Source organism: Daktulosphaira vitifoliae, unplaced genomic scaffold, assembly GCF_025091365.1.
Source record: "Daktulosphaira vitifoliae isolate Bord-2020 unplaced genomic scaffold, ASM2509136v1 Scaffold_4, whole genome shotgun sequence".
Taxonomy (NCBI): Eukaryota; Metazoa; Arthropoda; class Insecta; order Hemiptera; family Phylloxeridae; genus Daktulosphaira; species Daktulosphaira vitifoliae.
Genome location: NW_026099575.1, coordinates 12559910 through 12582980, shown reverse-complemented (window position 1 = coordinate 12582980; position 23071 = coordinate 12559910). Strand labels below are relative to the sequence as shown.

General features: G+C 37.3%; 1 protein-coding gene across 2 annotated transcripts in view; it reads left to right on the top strand.

Moving 5' to 3' along the window:
* Positions 1 to 18731, top strand: part of LOC126904440 (homeotic protein proboscipedia-like) — a 39941-nt gene extending 21210 nt beyond the window's left edge. Inside the window, exons 3-5 of one of the 2 annotated variants that reach the window (XM_050683483.1) lie at positions 6690 to 6722; positions 14348 to 14490; positions 15759 to 18731. In XM_050683483.1, coding sequence (XP_050539440.1) covers positions 6690 to 6722; positions 14348 to 14490; positions 15759 to 17459 — 1877 coding nt within the window. In that variant the 3' untranslated portion in view covers positions 17460 to 18731. The remainder of the gene's footprint in view (positions 1 to 6689; positions 6723 to 14347; positions 14491 to 15758) is intronic. The other variant, XM_050683484.1, reaches the window with a different exon arrangement.
* Positions 18732 to 23071: the final 4340 nt, after the last annotated feature.

Below are 23071 nucleotides of genomic sequence, written 5' to 3'. Positions count from 1 at the left end.
ACGAGTACGCGGTTCCGTACGAACGGCGAGCGGGTTCAAAAATGTCATCTAGGCAATAAAAAGACGTACGGCTCATCAAGTTTTTAAGACCCCGCGGCAGCGGTGGCGAGCGATTATTGTCGATGCAACCATCGACCGAGGGCGACACTTAAGGTTAAGATTAGTCTCAGAGGACAAATATATTAAGTACACACACACTATCCATTTTTCTTTTTGTATATTTTTAAGGTTGTTTGCCACAGTGTAGTTTTTTCTCTTGTACGTTTTCCGCGTATTCTTTATGGAACCGAACCCTCTCCGGGGGGGTAACTAAGAGTTGCAAGACCACTTGATTTATGACCCTATGATCCGAACATTACAATCACAGGTCAACTATCATGTTGGCGTTTATTTTTTTAACGTTACTAGTTCTTATCTATTCGACGTTCTGTTGTTTCCCTAGAGGAAAAACAAGATGAGTGATAAGTATTGTATTAGAATGATTATTGGTCAACTTATATAGTGCGAATGTTGTAACACAGTAAATTTATTTAGTAGTACAATTAGATGTCATTGTTGGTTTCAATAATATTTCATTTTTCGGCGGTAAAATGTTTTTTAATATAATTTATACGATGATCATCATAATGGGATGACCTTACGCGTAACTGGTACTTTTTTCTATTTAAGGATAGGTATTTTTAAGTTATTATAATTGTTTATGAAATTTTATCAATGTAACAAAAATTGTTAAATAATATGTTACTATCCACCTATATTGTTTGTGACAACAAATATATATATATGGGCAATAGGTAGTTCTGATTAGAGAAATTCTAATGGCGTTATAATTGTCTAAGGACATTTGATTTTTTTTTTTTATCTATCATTATTAAAATCGTTAGAATTTGTTTTATAGTAATTAACCGTCACATATTCTAAACTATTTCTAAAATTCATAACTGAAAAATCTAGATTAGTTATTAGTTAGTATTTAAAATTTTAAAAATTAAGCGAAATATTGCGTACAGTATGTCCTATTTTAACGACGTTCTTTTGAGCTTAAGTATTTCCTGAAATCCCGAACAAGGTGCGTTCAGATAAAGATACATCCAAGAATATTGTTCGAAAAGTGTACATAAAGTGCTTATCCGCTGTCCGCAAAAGCCGTGTTTACGACCCCGGTAATGGGACTCGAGTTATTTTTCACTTAACCGGAGAGCGAAGTGCACCTAAGGAAATAATTGGCCGTTTAATCTGTGCGGACTTAATAACGGATAGGCGGTGGCGTCGTAAAAAATGCACGGGGAAAAAGAAAAGGCACGGGAAACCGGCGGCAAGAAAGAAAAAAAGACACGACCAAAGCGAAAACAATCCCGTAACATAAGGCAGTTTTAAGTTCATTAACGGGAACTAAAAAGGAGATAGTGAGTCGGTGGGGGGAGAGGGTAGAATAATAGAAACAGCGCAAAGGGAAAAGAGATCATAAATTTCAACGGAAACGCTGCGACGGGTCTGGCGGAGTAAGGGGTACGCGCGACGACGATAAAACCAACAAATATTAGAATTAAAAATAATTCCACCCCTATGCGAAATGCAAAACGGGCACTTCCTCAGGAAAAAGGGGAAAGATTTGCTACCCGGTGAATTATTATCAACGGTTTGTAGTTTTGGAAAAATTCGCGTATCGCCTTATGTTTGTTTTTAGGCCACCAAAGCGGTTCGGCGGATGAGATGAGTTGAAATTAACCGACCGTGTTTCGGGCGGCCGTGTGGGGAAGGAGTCGAGAATAAAAAAATAAAACGTCGTAAAAACGATTTACAATTAAAAATCGTAAATGAATACGTCTTAGGTCTATGTGGTCGGTGCAGTGACGCATAATTATCAACGAATCATCGCCTGTACAGCAAATAATATGTTACCTGTACTATTTTTGTAGCTTAACACATGAAACACTATCATTATTATTTCATGTAATCGTCGTGTGACGTTTATTTTAGGAAAACATTTTGAAATCATTCGTATTATGTTTTATTATTGAGTTCATAGTGACTTTCCCACTCTCGCAGTGTAACCCGAACAAATTGTACAGCAGCAGACCAAACACACCAATGGAGAAGCGCATTCGAACGCAACCCATAATTATACGATATTATTATTATTTTTTTAGAAAAAACGTAAGTGCACACGCACCATATTTAATGGCTGACTACCTTGCCCCGTTATTATTGAGTTTTTTCAGGAATACCAAACAAAAACTAGATATTACATTTACTGTGAAATTGAAAAACAAAAATGAAGGGTACCATTACAACTGTATAAACATCCTTGAATAAATGATACAAGTTCTGACAGCATATCACTTTAATGACATGATATTTTTAACTTATTATTTATAAACTAGGTATTTATATGGTTTAGGTGATTTTATTGTAGAATTTACTAGAGGAATGTAGTCTGAAACGAGTACATCTTAATATCTTTGACATCATTCGGTATATAGTTTCAAAGTATTCTGGTTCTTATGATAACACAAGATCAAATTTTTGAATTCAAATATTAATTGTTTTATCTCTAACACCTGAAAATCAGTTTAATACATGTTATCCGTCCATTTTTAAAGTTTTTTGTGCTTTTTGGTATCAATTAACGGTTTTTAATATTTAATATTTTTGTTAAATCTTTTTTTTTTCATTTTTGAGTAAATTTTAGGACTTTTAGTATACATTATTTTCATACAATTTTTCATTCATAAATAAACAACAGTGAAAATTTGTAGACTCTTAATACGAATTTTCACAGACATGTACTGAAAGTTTTAACGCATTCAATGTAAGAGTTGATAAGTAATTACTATTTATCAACACTTTTACTGCAAAAGTGTTTTATTTTTACATTACAATATTTGTGCATTAAGTTAACGTTTATGTTAAAAATATCATTTGGGAATTTTTAGATCATTTCTCACAGCGTCGATTAATCGGAATATTCAAGAAAGAGATAACAAAAGGGACTAGAAATTATGTTTTAATTATTTTATAACCTTAAAAAAATATTTATTTAAAGTTAATATTTAAGAATGATAAATCTCTAAACTTTAATGCTCTTGTCTTGGCTCACATTCACCTACTGCTTATTACTATTATTTTTAATTTTTTGATAACTCATAAAAATTATCATCAAGTAAAACCTTGATTACTAGCTGAAAATCTCAATTCACTATTACTATCATTAGTATTTTACAATTACTAAAATATTTAATTACTGAGATTATATATTTATTTTTAGCTCCGATGCGAAGCTGAGAAGGTATTAATTTTTTATTAATTTATAAAACGATTTTATGTTATCAGTACTTATATGTTATACTTTAATCTAGAAGAACAACTTTGATATGTTGTTTAAATATTATAGTAACAACTTAATGATAGTAATAACAACTGTAGAAATTACTAGAAAGATTATATCTATTTTTAGATGTATTTCGATTACTTTTTATAATATAATGTTATTATTAACCATTGATGTGCATCTATGGTTAACCTTAATAATATTATTGTTAATAATAAATTAAGTTTACCGTAATGTAAAAAACTTAAATACTAGGTACTATTTTTATCGTGTAATTACTGTCTTCATAGTTTTATCGTACGTAAGGTATTAAATATCATTGAGAAGTGCTTGCAAAATAGTTAAAATAACCAACAGATGTGTTTTAATAAAACAAGAGATTCCTTTTAGTTTGTAACAGAAGTTTACATTTGTCGTTTCATCCAACTTCCATTATCATTTTTATGAACCTAAATTTTGTTTTAATAATAAATAGCTAATCTATTATATGTGTATAAACACCATAGATAGTAAATTTTGATAGGACAAAATTTTTAATTTTATATCTAAATTACCGTTACTTAAATTCAAGCCAAAAGAATATTATAAAATTTTCGTTAAAAAATAAAACATCAATGTTCAAATAAAAAATCGTCCACTTTTCAGTGATATTTAATTAAATTGGCCGTGTTGTGTGCATGTAAATTATACGACTGTTCGATAAAACCTTCCCACTTGAAAGTTTCCCTTAGGATTACTAAATAAAAAACTGTCGTTTATTCAATCGACCTGTATGCACATGAGTGTATTTACGGGCACACGACTACTGTTAATAACAGCGAAACAAAAAGCGAATGTGACAAAAGGGTTTGCCGATGTCCACGTTCTTTGTGGTCTTGTATATTAATAATGCATAGTATACAGTAATAAGTAGCGAATCGGACTTAATGTGCGAGAGAAGATCAAGGGACGGGTAAAACTGGAGCCGAAAAGTTGTCGCGACCGTGGACCAAAGGTGGTGTCCGGCGGGCCGTGTGCGGTTATTTTTTTTATGCCATCGCTGACCTGGAAATTACAGCAATAAAGAAAAAGATGTATTGAATGAGAGAGAGAAGCGACGGTGGCGGTGGTGAATAATTTATTAAGCGTGACGTCGAGTGGACATTATGTACAGCGTTTCTCTTTCTTGTGTCGCCGTCCCTTCTCGACCGCCTGTACGTTATATTGCGGTCGCCGCTTGTTCCTCGGTATGTATACCTCTCGGAGTTGTCGCTATTGTGCGTGTGTATGTATACACTTATGCACGCACCGGACACACATTGTGCGCAAGCAACGACGTCCCCCTTCACTAATAAGGTCCGTCGCAAGTGTATTTACATAAAGACACTGACTCGCATACCTCCCGATTTAAATAACACTCCCATATTCCCGTAGTACCGCCGGCGTGTCCACGGTTTTCGCATTATTCACTCGTAAATAGGGTACTAAAATGAGAATGACCGGCACCGCCGCGTATAGAACAGTCCGGCGACAAGAAACCGTAGTGTGCACAATTATGTACACGCATGACCTTTCTTTGGTGTTTATATGCGAGTGGAAAGTATAAATTACTACTGTCCGGCGACGTGCCTATTGTAAATCAACCAAAAGCGTTTTAATTAAAAATCCCGTCTTTATTGTAAACGCATGTGGGTCGACAACGTCCCAAGACGTGGTCCATTTAGACTAGTGAAATAACTTTTTTTCGAGGTGACAACATTGCGCATGTAGTTATTTCCAATTATATTGTATGCGTTTTTATAAATTCAAATGCTTTCAATGCGAATCAAGAAATAGTTTTACAGAAGCAATACAAAATCAAAATAGGTAAATCGTTATTTGTACGTCAGAGTTAAATTATCCCAATTTTTTTTTTTTTTTTTGTAAATGAGGTGAGATTATTTTTCAAAAAAATCCGACTTGGGATAGTTTACCTCTGGCGACGGATTTGTGCGAAAGTTCGCTCTACAAGATTTATATTAGTTTTATTTTAAATATTTCAATAATTTGTCTTTTTACTTGCAGCTGTTTTAGAAAGGGTTCTCATTTTAATACGATCTTATTTTGTACATTAAACCGTAGCACGGAAACTCCCTTTTTGACTTTGGCGCCAAGTTAATTTCTTTAAAAATAATTTAAAGGAACTCCTTTTTATTTGATCCTATTTTTCGTCCAATTAAAACATTCAGTGTATGCTAGAGGAACACTATATTTAACTGCACGGCTAATGGTGCGTTAGTGGATTTATTTTTTTCCTAACGAAACATCGTGATAAACGTGATTTATTTTTAAAATTAAACTGCGTTAAAACGAGTTTACCAATATATGTCGAGTCGATAAAAAATAAGTAAACCGCATCCGCTCAAAATTCACACGTTGAATACGCGTTATAATTTTTAAGCGACTCGTACGGTCGTACAGGTCGTAAGCGGCTTGCACACGATTTTCGTTCATCAATCTCGACGCGGCGGCGGCAATGTATTCTCACAGAATCCGAGAAATCGTTTCCGATCGTGTAACGTATAGAAGCCAGCCGGCAATTAAACACAGGACGAGTCGATGCAGAGACTACGGGCTGCATAGTGTCTCACAAAGAATTTAATTATAACGAATTACGGTTTTGTCAGACTGATTTTTATTATTATTTTTTTTCTCCTGAAAAATTATTTAATAGCTGGCCAGCACACGGTCTGCCGGCCGGGCGGGTTGAACTAAAAATCAAACGGTACGCCCACGAAATTTGTCTAAGTCACCTGACTGGATAGTTCGATGGAACGCCTACGGCAATTTATCCCGATTGACGTGTTTCATTTTTTTATTATATATTTCGATTTACTTGTTTTTTCCTCATATATTACGTGAGCGGCTCCAGTTTTGTAACCGTCGTGTCCGGACAAGGTTGGCGTATGACCTCCACAAGATTCTCACCGTCAGTATTAATAACTTATAGTGATAGTCAACAGTAATGATAAATAATATTTCATTGCGCAAAACTATCCAATTACTGAAACTTTGTGCAGAGTAGACGGTGTTGTTTTTTCTTGATTGATTTGATTTAATATTATTTGCTAAAAATATTTTGCTGAAATAGGTTTTTTAGGTAGAGCCGGCATATCATTACGACGGCTTGTACCGAATGAAAAATAATTTATCTTGAAGAATTAATAATAATACTGAAGACGCCTTTTTATCAACTACGATGAATTTTTATATTAATTTAATAAAATATTTCTTTATAGTTTTTTTTTTTTAGAAAAATTGGCACATCATTTTCATAAATTGTAATAAATAATTAATTTTAAGTTGATATAAAAATAAAAGAGGGCAATTATTTTTTCAGGAGTCCGTAAAAAGAATTTACTTGATGAAATGCGTAAGTGATCACTTGTTTTATTTACTTTTGTTTTGTTTTCACTAAAATGTTCGAGTTCAAATATCAAGACGCACTAAGTTCATTTTCTTTGTGGACGTTGCACTGAGATAACTTTACTGACAAAAATCTTACCAGATATATACTATAATTTTTCAAACGACGTTTAAAAAAAAACGTACTTTAAATTAGTCATGAATACAGTGACTTACCGGATGTAAAGTTTAAGAGTTAAAAATAAATACAACGTGTCGTTTTGTGGTGTTTAGACATTTTGCACGTATAAAAACTAGATAGATAGTGTTAACGGATATAACTTGATGTGTGTGTTATGTATTTATTTTCACTAGAGGTAAAAAGTAAAATAAATAGAAGTTCGGAGCTAAAAAGATACATTCGACGTTCAACGTGTCGAGATAACAATATTATTTTCAGTTGAAAAAAAACAACGTGTACGTACACATAATAATAATAACAACACGCATGCACTTCCCCTCGGTGCCCTTTTTTCTAACCCTGCGAGGCGGTGGCGGTACCGTAGGAGTGTCGCGGTTATAGATAAGAGGAGACTGCGGTGGAGTTAAGTTTCCTTCCGATTCATTTCATTCCGTTTTTGCCCCCGGTCGAGATAAAACGGCAGTTGCAAAAAACAGTTCTCGGTCGAAACCCAGCGGCGGCATCGTCTTTCCGCTAATAAACCCAATGCAATCAACACACTTCCTTTCATCCATTTCCACAGTCCCTATTTCCGTCGATCAAAGAAACGTTGAATTACGAGATTAAAAAAAAATTAATAATATCCCTACAAAGATGATAAAATTGGACCGTGTATCGTTCACGTGAACCGATCGAGAACTCGACTAGAGCGCATGGCTTTTTTTCTTATTTGGCTTATTGTTGTTGTGAATCGATTGACACGAACGCCTCCTGGAACTTTTTTAGATATATTTAGTACATCACTATATATAGATCTGGCTGGCGGCCGGTATAAACTCAAGAGTAATAATTATGGCCAAGACTTGCGGTGAAAAATGATGCACTGACGTCTATACGCGCTCGTCTCGCACTTACGATAATCACGGCCCAGTAATCCTTTCGGCGTCATTGTCTCCCATCTCTAAAATATAATATGATAATACATTATTTTTATAGAGACGGAAAGTAAAAGACATTAAACTGGTTGGGGGGTACACGATCTTCGGTACTCATTTCGTTATTTGTATGCACTGTGTGATCATTGTGTAACGTTACTTATTGAATACAGAGTTAAATTCTTTATTTTCAGTAAACCATAACAAAACGCGGAATAATATTTGAATTATTTAGTCGCAAAACGTATTAAAAAGTGCACGGAACAAAAATGTGTTGGTTTAGGAAATGATTTTGCTTACAAACAAATAAGAATGACGTTTGAAAACCAAACGACAAAAGGATTCAAATATGTTTTATTGCGTACGGATAATTTTTAATGCGTATACCAATATTTTAAATGCATTAATTTTTTTTCGTGCGCGTACATTTTATATAATTCATTATTTTTTAGGTCCCGCAGGAACATATTACCGGAATGACGGCGGTGTAGGATTGACGAAGGGTAGGAACGCATAGGGTTTTGCATAAGCGCCGGCGAGGGGGTACAGCGGCAGTGGGGTAGCGACAGCCGCAGGGAACAAATTGAAAACCGCTTAGTGTTTTAATTTAAATAGTGACGACACGTTGCGCTCAGCACATCCGAATATAATAATTTGTGCATGTTTGCCTAAAACACCCGTTCACAAAATTCTGTGGATAACGTGCGTTATGTGATGTGTGCCCCCTTTTTGTGCTCGTCTCACCCGCGACTTTGCGTGTGTCACCCCACCCACTTGGTCAAATTACATTAGCTTTAAATAATACCTAATAATACGCGTGGAGTGATGGTCGTCCAACCGGAAACGTTTGCGTGGACGTCTCTCTGGCGATTGTCGTCCGGAGGGTGTTGTTGTCCATGTACAACAATATAATGTCATTATTATGAAATATTTCCAAGGTATTTTTTTATTGTTTAATGGGACTTTCTATTTTCAACTTGTTGGCAAACACATTTTTTGTAGGCAATTATTTTTGTACAAGTTTTTAGTCGAACGAACCTTTAGTAAAAAATCAATTCGGATGATTACTAAATTTTTTAACAATATTATGTTTTTGTTTATGCTGTTAAAAAAAATATTGTTTCGTCGTTGTTTACATTCTGACATAATAAAAATCAATTAACTGTAGTAATTTCATGATAGAATTTTGCAAGTAACGAGCTTCAAACGATTGCTTTATTTTTCTACCGAATATTTACAAAAATATTGTAAATATTTTCTGTATACCCAAGCAAAATGACATTATTGAAAACTGCATTTATTTGTCGTGAATATACTGTAAACTCAGTGGCACTATTTAAAGTAGAAATATTTAACTTATTTGTGAAAAGGTACGGGTAGTTCTAACGTTTATCTCGCCGAAGCCGAAATTACATCTGCAATTTGCGCGAAAAAAAAAACAACGAAGAAAAAAGGTATTTTATTTTCTCTTGCAGCTCACGGTGAAATAATAATATTTGTGCTGAATTTTCAATACGTTGATTTTTTTGTTTTTGGCAAATATGAGAGTTTAAAATTGAATACAAACAAAAAGTGTGCATTGAAATGTCTTCCTGTGTATATATGCGTATATAAATGTATTTATACACAACGTACGGGCTGCTGTGAGGAGACGGTTGACACGGTGTAGAAGCTTTTAGAGTTTGTCGAAAACTCGTCGCCGCAATTCCTATGGGAGTACCGTCGTCGGTTTCAAAAGAGTCTCGAGTGGGCGGTTGGGACGGGTGAAGTGCGCGTATTGTAGCGTTGAGGTGTCTGCGGTAACCGTTGAGATGGTTCCAAGTGCAAGGGCTTTTGGCACGCCGGCGGGACCGCGCGTATGAGACCTGCGATAGGGTGAAGAAAGTGAAGGTAAGGGGTCCCCGTGGAAATAATCGACATTTCGGGATAGTCGTCGTGGTTCTACTGCTTTTTATTCATAAAACCAATGGGGTTGACCTCCTATTTAACCCGTCTATTTATTCACTCAACGCACACGCAAAACCGCACTAACTACGTTACACAATCTATGTATTCCACAACCTTAGTTATTCAACTTCTGTAAGAGAAAAAAAATGATTTTTCAACTCCGACGGCGTCGTAAATTCTAAATTGTAAACGAGCAAGTTTAAAAAAATAATAAACATTAAGATAAAACGGTAAAAATTCACAGTGATTTAATTCATCTCAGCTCACCGCCAAAATATCCAATTGGATTCACGTCGCCACTTTTGTGCTTTAATTGAATAATCCTCTCGCGTATTCCGTACTGCTGCATTGTTATCAATTACAGTAACCACGTGCTGTCGAGATTATATATCATGTTTATTGTGCGTGCTATCTGAACGCGCATTTATTAGCCGTTTTGAATCCCCTGTACACGTTTAACTGTACATAAATATACATGTATATTTTTACGTGTATATATTTTTTGTCAGTTAAGATACGCGACGAAATGAACCGCCGATGAAAGAGGGTGCGAAGTGTTTACTGCTCCGGCAGATTCGTATCATTACGACGGCGTTCTTTATGCTCTTTTTCAGCAGAACAAAACAAATCGCTCGTCGATAAAAAATAATACCGTAAATTCGTTGTGCAGTCGTCGCGGGGGAAAAAAATAGTGCTACTCGAAAGCTGTACGCGTTCTAATAATATAATACTCGTTGACAGTTTTAAAACGGCACTGTTTTTTAACGTCGTATTAAATAATATCGTCGAACACCGTTCCACTGTGAAGGAACCGCAGCCACAGGAGTCTATCCGCGCGATCTTACCGTTTGTTTTCTCTTTTTTGGAAAACGCCCCCGGAGAAGCTTTCGAGTTTCGGCAGCTGTCGAATCGCTGTTGGTAAAGCGGAAAAACTAGTCGACTCGCTTTCGGCCGCACCACAAGTGCGCATACATTACGTACCGCAGAGCGGCCACCCTCTACCGCATTATGTATAAGCGTATGGAACGTTGGAGGCAGCGACCGTCTTGTGGATTTCCCCAACACGACGGCGTTCGCCGAGGGAAGTATGACGTCACATTAGCATATTTTAATAATAACTTATACCTCCGTTGGCGGCCACGAACCGACGGGTGGCGATGTTTAGTCTAAGTTTTGTTCAGTAACATGTTGTTCGTATAGGCGAGCCGTGTACAGAAACTAAACGTACGTTTTCTTTGATTTTCCCGTCGACGTTACTACGTGACATCGGTCGAAAACCGTTCGCGCTGGCTCATTAGCAGCCGCGCACGACTCGGAGAGACTGGCCGTCCGAAGGGAGCGATACAACCGTACCGACGGGATTCGTGCATCCGCGACGGCGGCTCTCGAAAAACAACCGCCGCACGTCTAATTAACCAACGTTCGCACATTCCACGTGGCAATGTTGTTACGACGTCCTTTTTTTAAGGGGGACGTGCCATGCACGTTTTTACGTTTGGTTGAACATAATGAGGTGGACACCGCAATCCGACTGCCATGGGGGTGTTTTTAAAGCGGACGAGGGTTGTCGCGGACGCCGTTTGATTGACAGCTCCGACACGAAGCCAGGAAACGAACCAATGGCGGCGGGACACGAATACTGATGACGAACACGGCCATGATACTTTCGTACGTGTCACGACAACGAGTATTATGGAAAACGTCATGGTCGTTTTTCCCCAAACGTGTTCGCTTACTATTATAATGACACGTTAAGATTTCAATCCGGAGACACCGCAGAAACTCCAAAAATTCTAAACGCCTGTTCTCAGAAACGTATGAGTGTTGGAGTAGTATCTCTAATATTATGGCGACCAACTATGTTTCACGTGCCACGCGCGAGGAAAATAAAATAAAAATGAATGTTTTAACACACTGAAAAACACTCGGTTGTTAATAAAACACATATCGATTAATAAACACACCAATGCGTTTTTTTTAATACTCATAAAAATATTCTAAATATATACCACCGTATTCGTTGTGTCAGTTGTAATGTTTTGATGACTGTATCCGTTAACGAAGGGATAATAAACTAACGAAGATTTGTGGTGGTGTATAACTTGCGGTAAGTGAATAACAACATTAATACAACGTGAACACGTTCATTGCTTTTTGTCGATCCCTTTTAGAGATCTCCACCGAGAAAAAGGAGCCCAATATATACACATATATTCACGTTACACGAACGGTAAGTCTCTCCGTGTATTGGTTGGCGACAAGTATAAACGGTCTCTCATTGAAAACGTCAAAAGTTTACCGCGCGAGGTCTTTGGCTGGATATTTTGATAAATTACCGCTCGTGTAACAACGTTGTTGTGCGTACATAATAAAGAGACCCTCCCGTCATTGCGTCGCAGTGAAACGCTCACAGCCCCGACGGCAATAAAACTGGCCTTTACGTGTGCATAACGCACGGGGCCTATATAATCGCCTTTCGCGATACCGAATTCGGTCCAGTTAATGAAATAATAAATACGACGTATGCGTATCTGTCGTGTACGCTCTCGGTTTTTTGCAACATCTGCAAATAAAGACAACAGGATTGTTTTTGATTTTTTTTTTGCCGACCGAGGAAGCGTAAATTCTTTTGTGTAGGCTATTCCGGCGCGATGTTGCCGAACGCAAAAGATTACGAGAGAAATATGCAGAAAAAGTTTTTATTTTTTTTTCAAACGAAAATCGGGCGCGCCAAGGGGAACGAGAAAGAAAGAAAATCAATGTAATATCATTAATCAAAAATTCTTTTACCGGTCCGTAAATATGTATATACATACACTCAGAAAGGGCCCGCGCGAGCGGCAACGCGATTCTGTACGGGGGGAAAATGTGTATAAAAATAAAGCAACTTTTCTTAACTTTATGTAGTGTCGGGGGAAAGGGTGGGATGACTTTCGGATGTTTTATATTGGAAAAGAAATGTTTGTTCACCAGACAGAAACAAAAATTCTTTACCGTTCCTCGTGCCGCGCACACCTTCTCTTCTTGCCACACCAACTCGGTGCCGGCTGACGAATGAAACCCAAAAACGGAACCCCAATAAACGATGTCACTAACCCCTCGTCCCGCATCGCGTTCGTATAAATAATGTCACACGCGCGCATCTACATGGATATGATATTTTGTGTGCGTATAAATGCGAGTTGGTTCGTATGTGCGTAAGGGTCTGGACGACTTATTGTCATCCAGTCAAACTGTCGTTGCGTCTGTTGAGCTGACGGCGGCGAACGATATTAAATTTTACCTGGCGACATATGGCCATTACGGAATATATGAGATTTGACGATGACTGATGAACGGCTCGTCCGCGTCCCCATTTACTGGCGTTCGTCTATAGATATACAGACACGCATATTGGACTGCACACCGACTCGCGTTTATATGTATGCGCACGACGAATGTTCTTCTCTATGCGGTCGCGTCGTACCGAATGTACAATATGCTGCGCCAACAGCGGGGAAGCCTTTGGAAAATCAAATTCCGCCCCGTGTCGCTCATCGCCGACGGAGTCGTGCTGCTTGTACTCTTTCCGCCCGTGTCATATTATTATTATAGAACTAAGCGCTCGGTGTCATTTGAATTCTCATTATTAAAATATCTCGGCCACGTCCATTGTGAGTTACCGACGGGAATTCCCGTCGTAGGTATTTGGCGAATTTTGACGAGTCCCCGGGAGCACATGTGCGAAGCGTTTCGGCGGAGCGCGTAGAAGAAATCTGCACGTTCGACACAATGAATGATAAACGTCTGCGATTACTCTTCCGCCTCGAAACAACAACGATACGTGTTGTCGTAGTAAAGTGACAACAATACAGTGAAATAAAACCGTCTCATTGCAGACAGTTTTGTCCGAGTTGATAAATAAATAAACAAAAAATAATCGGAAGAAAAATAAACAAGTTTTTGCGTAAATGATTAATTTATTTTGACTTTTGAGGCTTAAATAACAATTTTTTTTTTTATTCGAAAGAGAGAGAGAGTAATTTTGTATTTTTTTTCGAGATGTAATTGTAGTAAAAAAAAAAAAAAAACAGTGGACACGTGTGACTTGCGCATTCCGAGACACGTGAATTGCACTGCAGTGTACGCAGCGGAAACGGCGTATTTAAGACTGAACTCACTCGTATGATGTTCCGCCAAACCGATAAAACGCAACGGTTTTCTGTCCAAATGCAATTCTAATACACTCACTTGACTGATGGAAACGAATGCGCGGCCGATGTTTTTTTGTGTCGGTGTCGGCTGCTTCGTCATCGGGTCGAAATTTATCTCCCGTACTCGTTAGGTCATTAGGCCAACTACACAGAAAAACCAATAAGTTTTTGTCTTGTTTTTTTATTTTCGCCATATATTTCTCGTCTTATTAATGTCGTTTGTCAGACGCGGTGGCGTGAAAACAACATGCCACTTATGCGTTACATTAACCCTGTCTCTTATTGTAATTAACTTGCGGCCGTTGCATTGCCGCTACTACCAATGCCGCCGGTCACTGACAATCATTATAATTTTGTGTTTGTGCGGACTTTTTTAATGTTCATTTTGTTTCCGCAGAAAACGGTTTGCCCAGAAGACTGCGGACTGCTTATACCAACACCCAACTGCTGGAACTCGAAAAAGAATTCCATTTCAGCAAATACTTGTGTCGTCCGCGAAGGATCGAGATCGCTGCATCTCTGGACCTCACCGAAAGACAGGTAAAAAATTCGTATTCGTTTATTTTGCACTAGTCGTTACGTTGTTGTTTTCTATTGAACGACGTTCGTTAGTACATCTCGACCTTATGCACGGCGATATAAATATAAAAAACAATGAATTTGTAGGATATTTGAACATAACGAGACTAGGAAACGACAGTAGCACCTATATAATATACATTAAAACGCGTTATCTCTATTTTCGGACATCCGCGCGTTTAATTTCGATCTACACGGTACACTGACGCGTATCGTTCAAACGCATCAATTTTTTTTATATCATATTCATTAGACATATTTAAATGGCATTAAATTATAGGTCTTGAAAAAGTGCGTTCACCTTGAGAGCGTTACACGACTATTATTTTACAAACGGACGTTCTGCGTTCGAAACGTAGCAAATCGGTTGCACGACAAGGCTGTTCCCTCGAAAACACTGGTTATCTCATCTATTCCGTTATAGAAAAATAAAAAATACAATAAAGTTTTACCTGCCTAATTTTCACAGTGGCAACACAAATTATGTGACTGCGTCGCGCGGGAAACTGCGTTGACAATCGAGTTACACGATTCGCCCTGGTAAATTCTTTTAGGCTCGACTAGCAAATATTAATCATGACACGAGTACAAAGATTTCTAGTTTCTAGTTGAATTATAAAAATGTCGTCACACAGTGCGGGTTAAAAAAAATCCCACAAACGTCGTCTTCGTTACAATCCAATTCTCTCGAGTGACGACAGCCGATAAAACGAGTGTGTTCAGGCCACATCCTTTGACATTCAACGTTTGGGTTTCGAACGAAAATAAAACTGTTCACAACTATCCGACTGCGCACAACGCGCAACTATGTGAAAACAATTAAGCATAAAATGATATAATTTTTTGGAACGGTACGTAACAGTTCTGTACAAGACACGGCGGAAACGGGCACGGCATTAACCCTGCAAAATGCCTTCCCCGCCCCACGTCTAGATACGCTTTAGTCAAATATTATATACATGTTTGTCCTATTAAATTGTAATTTGGAGGAAAAATCGTGTCATGCTCCCATGGTCGTACAATACTATTTTATGCATGCGGACCGTGCGGCATTCGTTTATATTATTATTGTAAAATAATAACAATGGGAACTGCCTTTTTTTTTTTTTTTAACGCAACGATTTCTATATGTACTTTTTTTTTCGTTTTACCGAGGGAACGTATCTCATGCACTGAGTACACTATAAAAAAAAAATGTATACAGATATTTTTGTTCTTTTGTGTTGCAGGTGAAGGTGTGGTTTCAGAACAGGCGAATGAAACATAAACGTCAGACGATCAATAAGTCTGGAGATGACGGCGACGACAAGGACTCGCAGAGTTCCGGCACGACGAGCAAACAGGGCAAGTCCGGTGGCGGAGACAAGCATTGCCAAGACGACAAGAAGAGCTGCCAGAACTGCGACATGGCGCCGGGTATTATGATGGACCATCACGTGTCCAGGAACAGTGGCGAAGGCGGCGGCGGCGGCGAGAGTAGCGTTGGTAGTGTCAGTTCGTTCGACACCAAAATGGAAGACGACTCGCGCAGCAACGAAGACGTCGTCTTGCAAATGCAACCGATCAAACGGGAACCGCTGTCTTCGGCGGTAACGAAAACCGAACACATGCAACAAGTGGTGTCCGGCGGGAAGAAAGGTGCGAAAGACGGTGGCGCGGCCCGTTTGATGGGTATGATATCGCCGGACTTGGGAAAAACGCTCAAAGCCAGCGGCGGTACGTCTGCGCCGTCGGTAGGCAGCCTAACGCCGTCCACGCCCGAAACGCCGTCCACCGCTTTGTCCAGTCCGCTGGGAGCGGCCGCCATGTACCAGCAACAGCAACAGCTGGAACACGCAACGTCAACTTCGCCGGCGGCCGGACCTCCCGCCAAATCTCCTTATGGACGAAACGAGTACAGACAGCAACAATACGGAGCTAAACAACAGCACAACAGTTTTGGTAAAGACTGTTATTTGTCGCAGTATCCGACTTCTCAAAATCGGTGGTACATGTCACCTGAAAATCCGTCACCTCCGTCTTCGTACAAGACGGCAAAGTTGGCCGGCGCCGGTGTGCAAAGTCCTGTCACTCGGACCCAAACGGCACACTGTCGTCAGCAATATCAAAACTATGCCACTTCGGCGGTCGCTGCTGCAGCGCAATACTGTAACGGGTACAGCGGTTATCAACCGTCGGCCGGTGATGCATACCAGCAACAAACGGCCAGTTACAATCACGGCAGGCAAACCGCGTATCAGCACCAACAGCAACATCACCAACATCCTGCTGCGGTCGGTTACGGCGGAACAGATGATTATCACCACGTCAGCTATGCGGGTATTTATCAAGCGAGTAGCCAAGGCTATGCCAATGGACACCATCACCATGGACATCACCATCAATCGCAACAGCAGCAGCAGCAGCACCACCATCAACAACAACAACAACAACAACACGACACCAATTCCGCACCCTTGTACAACAATATGGATTATCATCATCAACAAGGCGGGCGATACAAAACTGCCGTCGGAGGACATCAGTATTATGATCCGGCGACGGCCACGGTCCCCGTTGGCGCCGTCCCCGCGGAAATCGACACGACCAACGCCACTTTCGTCGACCAGTTTCACGCACATAATTCGTCCGTCACGATGACCCCTCCAAACAGTGTGCGCACCGCCGATTCGTCTGGCGATCAATTCAATAGTTTTCATCACTTTTACAATAACAACAACAACAACAGTAGCGGCGTTGTTGAACAGCTATGCCATCCTCAACAGCAACAGGGCGGCGGAGTGGTTCCTCCGGCTGTCATGCCCATCAACCATCACGGTCCGCCGCACCACGGCGTCCACGGGGCAGACAACAGCAATAGCTCGTCCGATTTCAACTTTCTCAGCAATTTGGCCAACGAGTTTGTTCCTGAATATTATCAGCTCAGCTGAAATTTACACAATCACTAAAATCAAGAGCTGTAAGTGTTCACACAGAAAAAAATTAAAAAAACCGAACGAGAATACAAAAATATAACAGGACGTTGTTGTAATTGTTTATTTTAATCAGAATAATAGTATTGTGAGAGCAAATGTGTTACGTTGCTTTTCTCTTGTCGTTAAGCATAATATTATCTCTTCGCAATTAATATAATGTTATTCAGCTCTAATTAAATGCTTCTTATCACTATCAAACGACTAGAATGAAAGTTATGCTGACAACTGTATTTTAATGGATTACACGATATATTTACAGTGCGTACTAAATGATGATACTCGAAAAAAACTAATAAACCACAATTTTCAATTGAATGTTTTAGTTTTCCTATGTTGAATTTGGGTTAGACCGTTTTGTTTTGGATTCGCTGCAATTTCATTTATTATTATTTTTTGTTATATATACTTTTAATTATAGTATCATTACTTCAGTAATAAGTTTTAATATTCGTTTTAGAAATTTATTGTATAAAGTATAGACAATTTTTTATCAAATATCGCTGCACCGCAAAAAGTTTTCTTATTGAAAAATACTTGTACATTTTCTACTGATAAACTGCTAATTTGCAGAGTTGAGACGAGTAACGTATTATTTTTTTTCAGTTACAAATAGTTGGTCACTAATATTTATGTTCAATGTCGAGACTTGATTTAGTTGAACGAAATAAAAATGTTCAGTTAATTGAATCAAGTCTTTATTGAACGTTTTTTGGCTCAGCTCTGTAGTTCAATGTAATTAAATGGAAATTAATTTTATGATAATTTATTGTTTAATATTATTTGTATAAATCGCGTTAAATATATATATATATATAATTACTATTATTTCTTGTACAGAATAATTAATATTATAAATAAAATTATTAGAAATTGTTGTCGTATATATAATAAAATATTATCGTCGCGTTTTTTTCAATATTATTATTTTAAATAGTTTCTACGGCATGCGCTCTCTTACCACGGAGATTGCAATGCATACGGAAAATAATCAATTGAAGTTATGTATATTATTGTGTTATGTATAAAAATAGTAGATAGTAACTTGTATTGTGATGCCGTCGAATAAAACGATGTAAAGAAAATTGTTGCAAAATGTACGACGCGATTATGGACACGGTTGCAATATTTTTTTTAATTATTATAAATTATTATTAAATATCGCTGCTATATTATAATTATTAAACTAACAATATTGTAGTTCACTTATTATTGAAAAATATAAATTTGACAAGAATAAAAAAAGCGCATTTGGTTTATGTAGAGTGTTTATTTGTGTGATTTCGGCGTACATAAAAATTCCTACTGAATTCATTATTAAGGGGGCCCTAAATTCGAGGTCCCTAACCGAATTATGGTTTTCCTCCATGTCTGTACAAAAAGTATTATGTGATAGAGAATCATCTTGTTGTCAGAAAACAGCAACTCGTGTTAAAATAGAGAGACAATATATGCGAGCAGTGTACTTACCTAATTGAATATTATTTTAAATCCAAAATATAAATTTAGCGAATTAAACTTGCATTGTCCAGTGGGTAATGCGAACTTTTCATTATTTTGTTATGATAATTGCACAGTGGCATTGCCCCAGTGTTTTGCTTAGGGAGGGCTAAGGAATATTTTTTTTGCTTCATGATAGTTACTAGCTCTCAATTGTTATACTGTTAATGGTAATAATTGACCAATTGACTATAGTCAGTTTAGCCAGTCTTGACTACATAACTGTATCTATTATATCACTTGCATCTATTGATAAGAGAGCAATCCAACTAATATTTCAAGTCATTTTATATTCGTTACTGTAAACAATTTTGCTGCTCTTTGACATTTGGCGTAGATCTTTACACTTTATCTAAAAATATTGTTTTAAATGAAAAACTTTTTCTAAGAACAGTCGGCAAATTTTCAAATAATCACTTTAGTAATAGTTATTTTATTATTAACCAGTTTTTTTTTTTTTTTGTAATAGAACAATTAAATGTTAAACGTGTCTGTGTTTCTGTAACTTCCAAGAAAAGAAACGACTTCCAAGTTAAATGATGTCAACGCTATCGACGTACGTTATTTATTTGCGATTACTTTAATCAAGTTTCTTATCGAGAATATTTGTGATAAAATCATTATTTTTCGAAAAATTGCCGGTTGGTGAATTATGTTACATTGTGTAACAAAAAAATATCGATAATGTCAGCTGACGCAGTTGTGTAGAAACGATTTTACAATAGTTGAACCGTATTGTTCGTGTTTTTTGTACCCACAGAAAATCTAACATTTTGTTTAATAAATAATTAACACGATATTTAATAGCGATTTGGGAGGAATGATCAAGGCACACGATCATCGTTCTCACGAGTCACACCAGTATTGTTTCGGTAAGATAAATCCAATTGGTATTTTTCACTATAGTGACGTAGTTGAACATTTTGCTTTGTACCGTACGAGTTCTTCAATACGTCGTTTATGAATGATACGAAGGACGTNTTCAATACGTCGTTTATGAATGACACGAAGGACGTGGAACGCGACTCCCCTTCGCCTTCGTTTTTTCTACGCCAAGTAACCCGACGTCATTATTTCCCGAATCGTTTTGTTTCTCTTCAATCAAAACCATCGACAGCGCGTTGTGTCTATAACGAATAAAAATATTTACAGTCTTATCGAATTCGATGAGTCATATGGACAGCTGTCAATAATTCGCCCAACAAAATAATCGCATTGTCCGAGCGCTTCAAAAACGATTAAAAAAAGTCCACGAGAGTTTATTTTCAAGTGCCCGTTGTTTATTAATTCTATTTTCAAAAAACGTACGGGACGGCGTAGGGCACGTGATCGAGTCGGCAGTGCTGACGATGACATCTTCGGGTTGTTTAAAGATGCTGTAAAAAAAAAGCATAAGCGAGTGCGTATCGATTGGCGGCAAGATTAGGTCAATGGGTTGTGTGCCTTACAATGTCATTATTGTGTAAAAACGTATATATTAAAAGAGAGGGAGAGAGAGAGACGGCCACCTCGGCGGATGTATCGCAAATAGTACACGGTGCTGTAACACACAGCAATATGTCACGGGATTTTGATTAATGGCCGTCGGACGGCCCCGTTTCACCCTTAACTTTTTTTTTTTCTCTCCGTTTGCCACCCTTCTTGGTGGTGCTCGCCGCCGAAGGGTCTTTTTTCGGTGGATCGCGTCCCGGTCGTGTGAGTGCGTGTACGCGGCCATCACGTTCGACGTGGTCGCTCGACGCGCAGCACCCAAAGGACTGTTTTACTGGCACGTTTATAATATGCACCGCACACGTCGGCGGTCATTAAATTTGGCCGATAAGTTAAAAAAAAAAAAAACGCTGCGAGTAAATAATACGAAGAGGTCCGCGTAAAATCAATTAGTCGACGAACAATTTTTTTCAATGGCATGTCAAGTATATATATATGTATAATTAGCATATAAAGTATTTTTTCATTCGGATATATTTAATTACAACGAAGAAGAGTATTTATTTAGGCGTCGTCTGAGAGATTTTGCGCCTTATTTATCAGTGCACAATTATAATTAACCAATCATAACTCGTAGCGATGCTTAGTCAAAGACGGCACTGCACATTTTTCTAAAGAGTGTGTTTTCCATACGTTTTGCGCGACTGTGGCAATTCGATTATGGTCAGTATTTTGAGAATTATTTAAAATATATTTGTGATGTATTCGCTGCATTTCAGTATGAGTATTTAACTGGTAGAATACTTGAGTATGTATTGTTTATATTTTTTCATGTTATATTCCCGTCTATAATTGTAATACTTTTTCCAAGAGTATCTTACAGTTTTTGGTATTGATAAATACATTGTGATTGATTAACTAAGCATCGCGCAATAACTACAATAATATAATACATAATTAAATATTTCATGTTCTATATTTTCAAAAATAATTTTCTGCTATTCCCCTCTTTATTCCTCAAAGTACTTAAAGTGTTTAAAATTTAAAAAAGTCTGTGGGTACTTATTGAAAAAAAATATTTTTTAAAATAATCTCAAAATGAACGACGAAGATGATTTTAATTAATTAAATAAGACGCTATTACTACAAAACACTCTAATAATAAAAAACAAAAAAAATCATACAAAATTCTTAAGAGTAAATAGATGATTTACGTAATTATTTGACATAAAATTTTACATGCTCAACTTTGCATTTTTTCTTATTAAATAAGAAAAAAAAAGTACTAAAATGATAAATTTTATACTTTTTCAACAACAAAGACTTTATATTTACTTAAACACAAAAACGTGGGTGTATAAACAAAGTCATTCAAAAATATTTAAAAATTTTCGGGCTCCGATTCCCTTGGCATTCGTTCAAACTGGCAAAAAGTAATTTTTTATTTCAATGTTCCTCACCTCGCCTAGTTTATACTTTACGTGGCATATTTTGCCCGCCACTTATAACTTTAAAGGGTTTAAAATGATGTTTTTCCTCCAGAATTACATATTTGTTCAAGATGTTGATTTTTTATTTGTATTTTCGCAGTGCCCGACCGTATAACATTTGCGAGCATAAATATTTACTATATACGCGTTTTATATATAAATGTAAACGATATCGCGATTGTCAATCAAGCCACGAGGAGAAATCTCTAAGAGTGGGAGACAATGTCTTGTCGTGGGAGCTTTTACTTACAGAGAGTAAAAAAACGAAGACGAGAAAGACGAGGGGCGAAAACGGTGTACGTCCCTCAGTCGATCGACGAGTTTTTCCAAACGAGAAACTTTTAGACGTGCTTTGGTGGGATTACACTTCTAATTTCTTTTTCCGTTTCCCTCTTTAATCGCCACCACGTGAACAGAGTACCTTTCACGGATGTGACTGTTTTTTTTTTCTATCTATGCGCACTTCTTTCTTATTACTCGCTACCAAACGATAGGATAGCATATATCCCTGTGACTTCGTTTCACCACCTTCTCGTCAGCACCGTCAACCCTCTTGTCAAAATATCCGTTTCGAGACGAGACAGTCAACTAAGAATGGCTTCCTGTCAAGTCGCCTTGGGGCGAAAACTCGGTTACGTTTTTGTTTCCATTTCGTTTAATGTCAGAAAATTCGGTTCACAACAGTTTATTTTGATTGACTGAAAGTTTCACTTGGTTTCTATACGAACTAGTTGAATATTTTTGGAAAAAGTATTATACATTTAAAAAATTATATTTCCCGAATCAAAATAGTAATTTAGCCTACCAAATTAGTTAAATAAAATATGGAAAAATCAACACAAATTCACAAAAAAAAAAAAATGTAGCACCTCTTTGGGAAAATTTGTGCGATGACTACATTTTTAATTAAAAAACGGTAGCACAGTGGGGTCGCGGCATAGTGGAGACATTGCATAGTAGGGTCCAGTATAGATTTAATCTGACAGTGATTAAAATCACTATCATAAGAAACGCTTCGATGCAAATCTGTAGATAGTGTTTAATTTTAAAAAATTGATGGATAATTGCAAAAGCAACATCAACTTCTATTAAAATAAAATACAAAACCCATAATTATCATACAAAAATAGTATATTTTTCAATATGGTA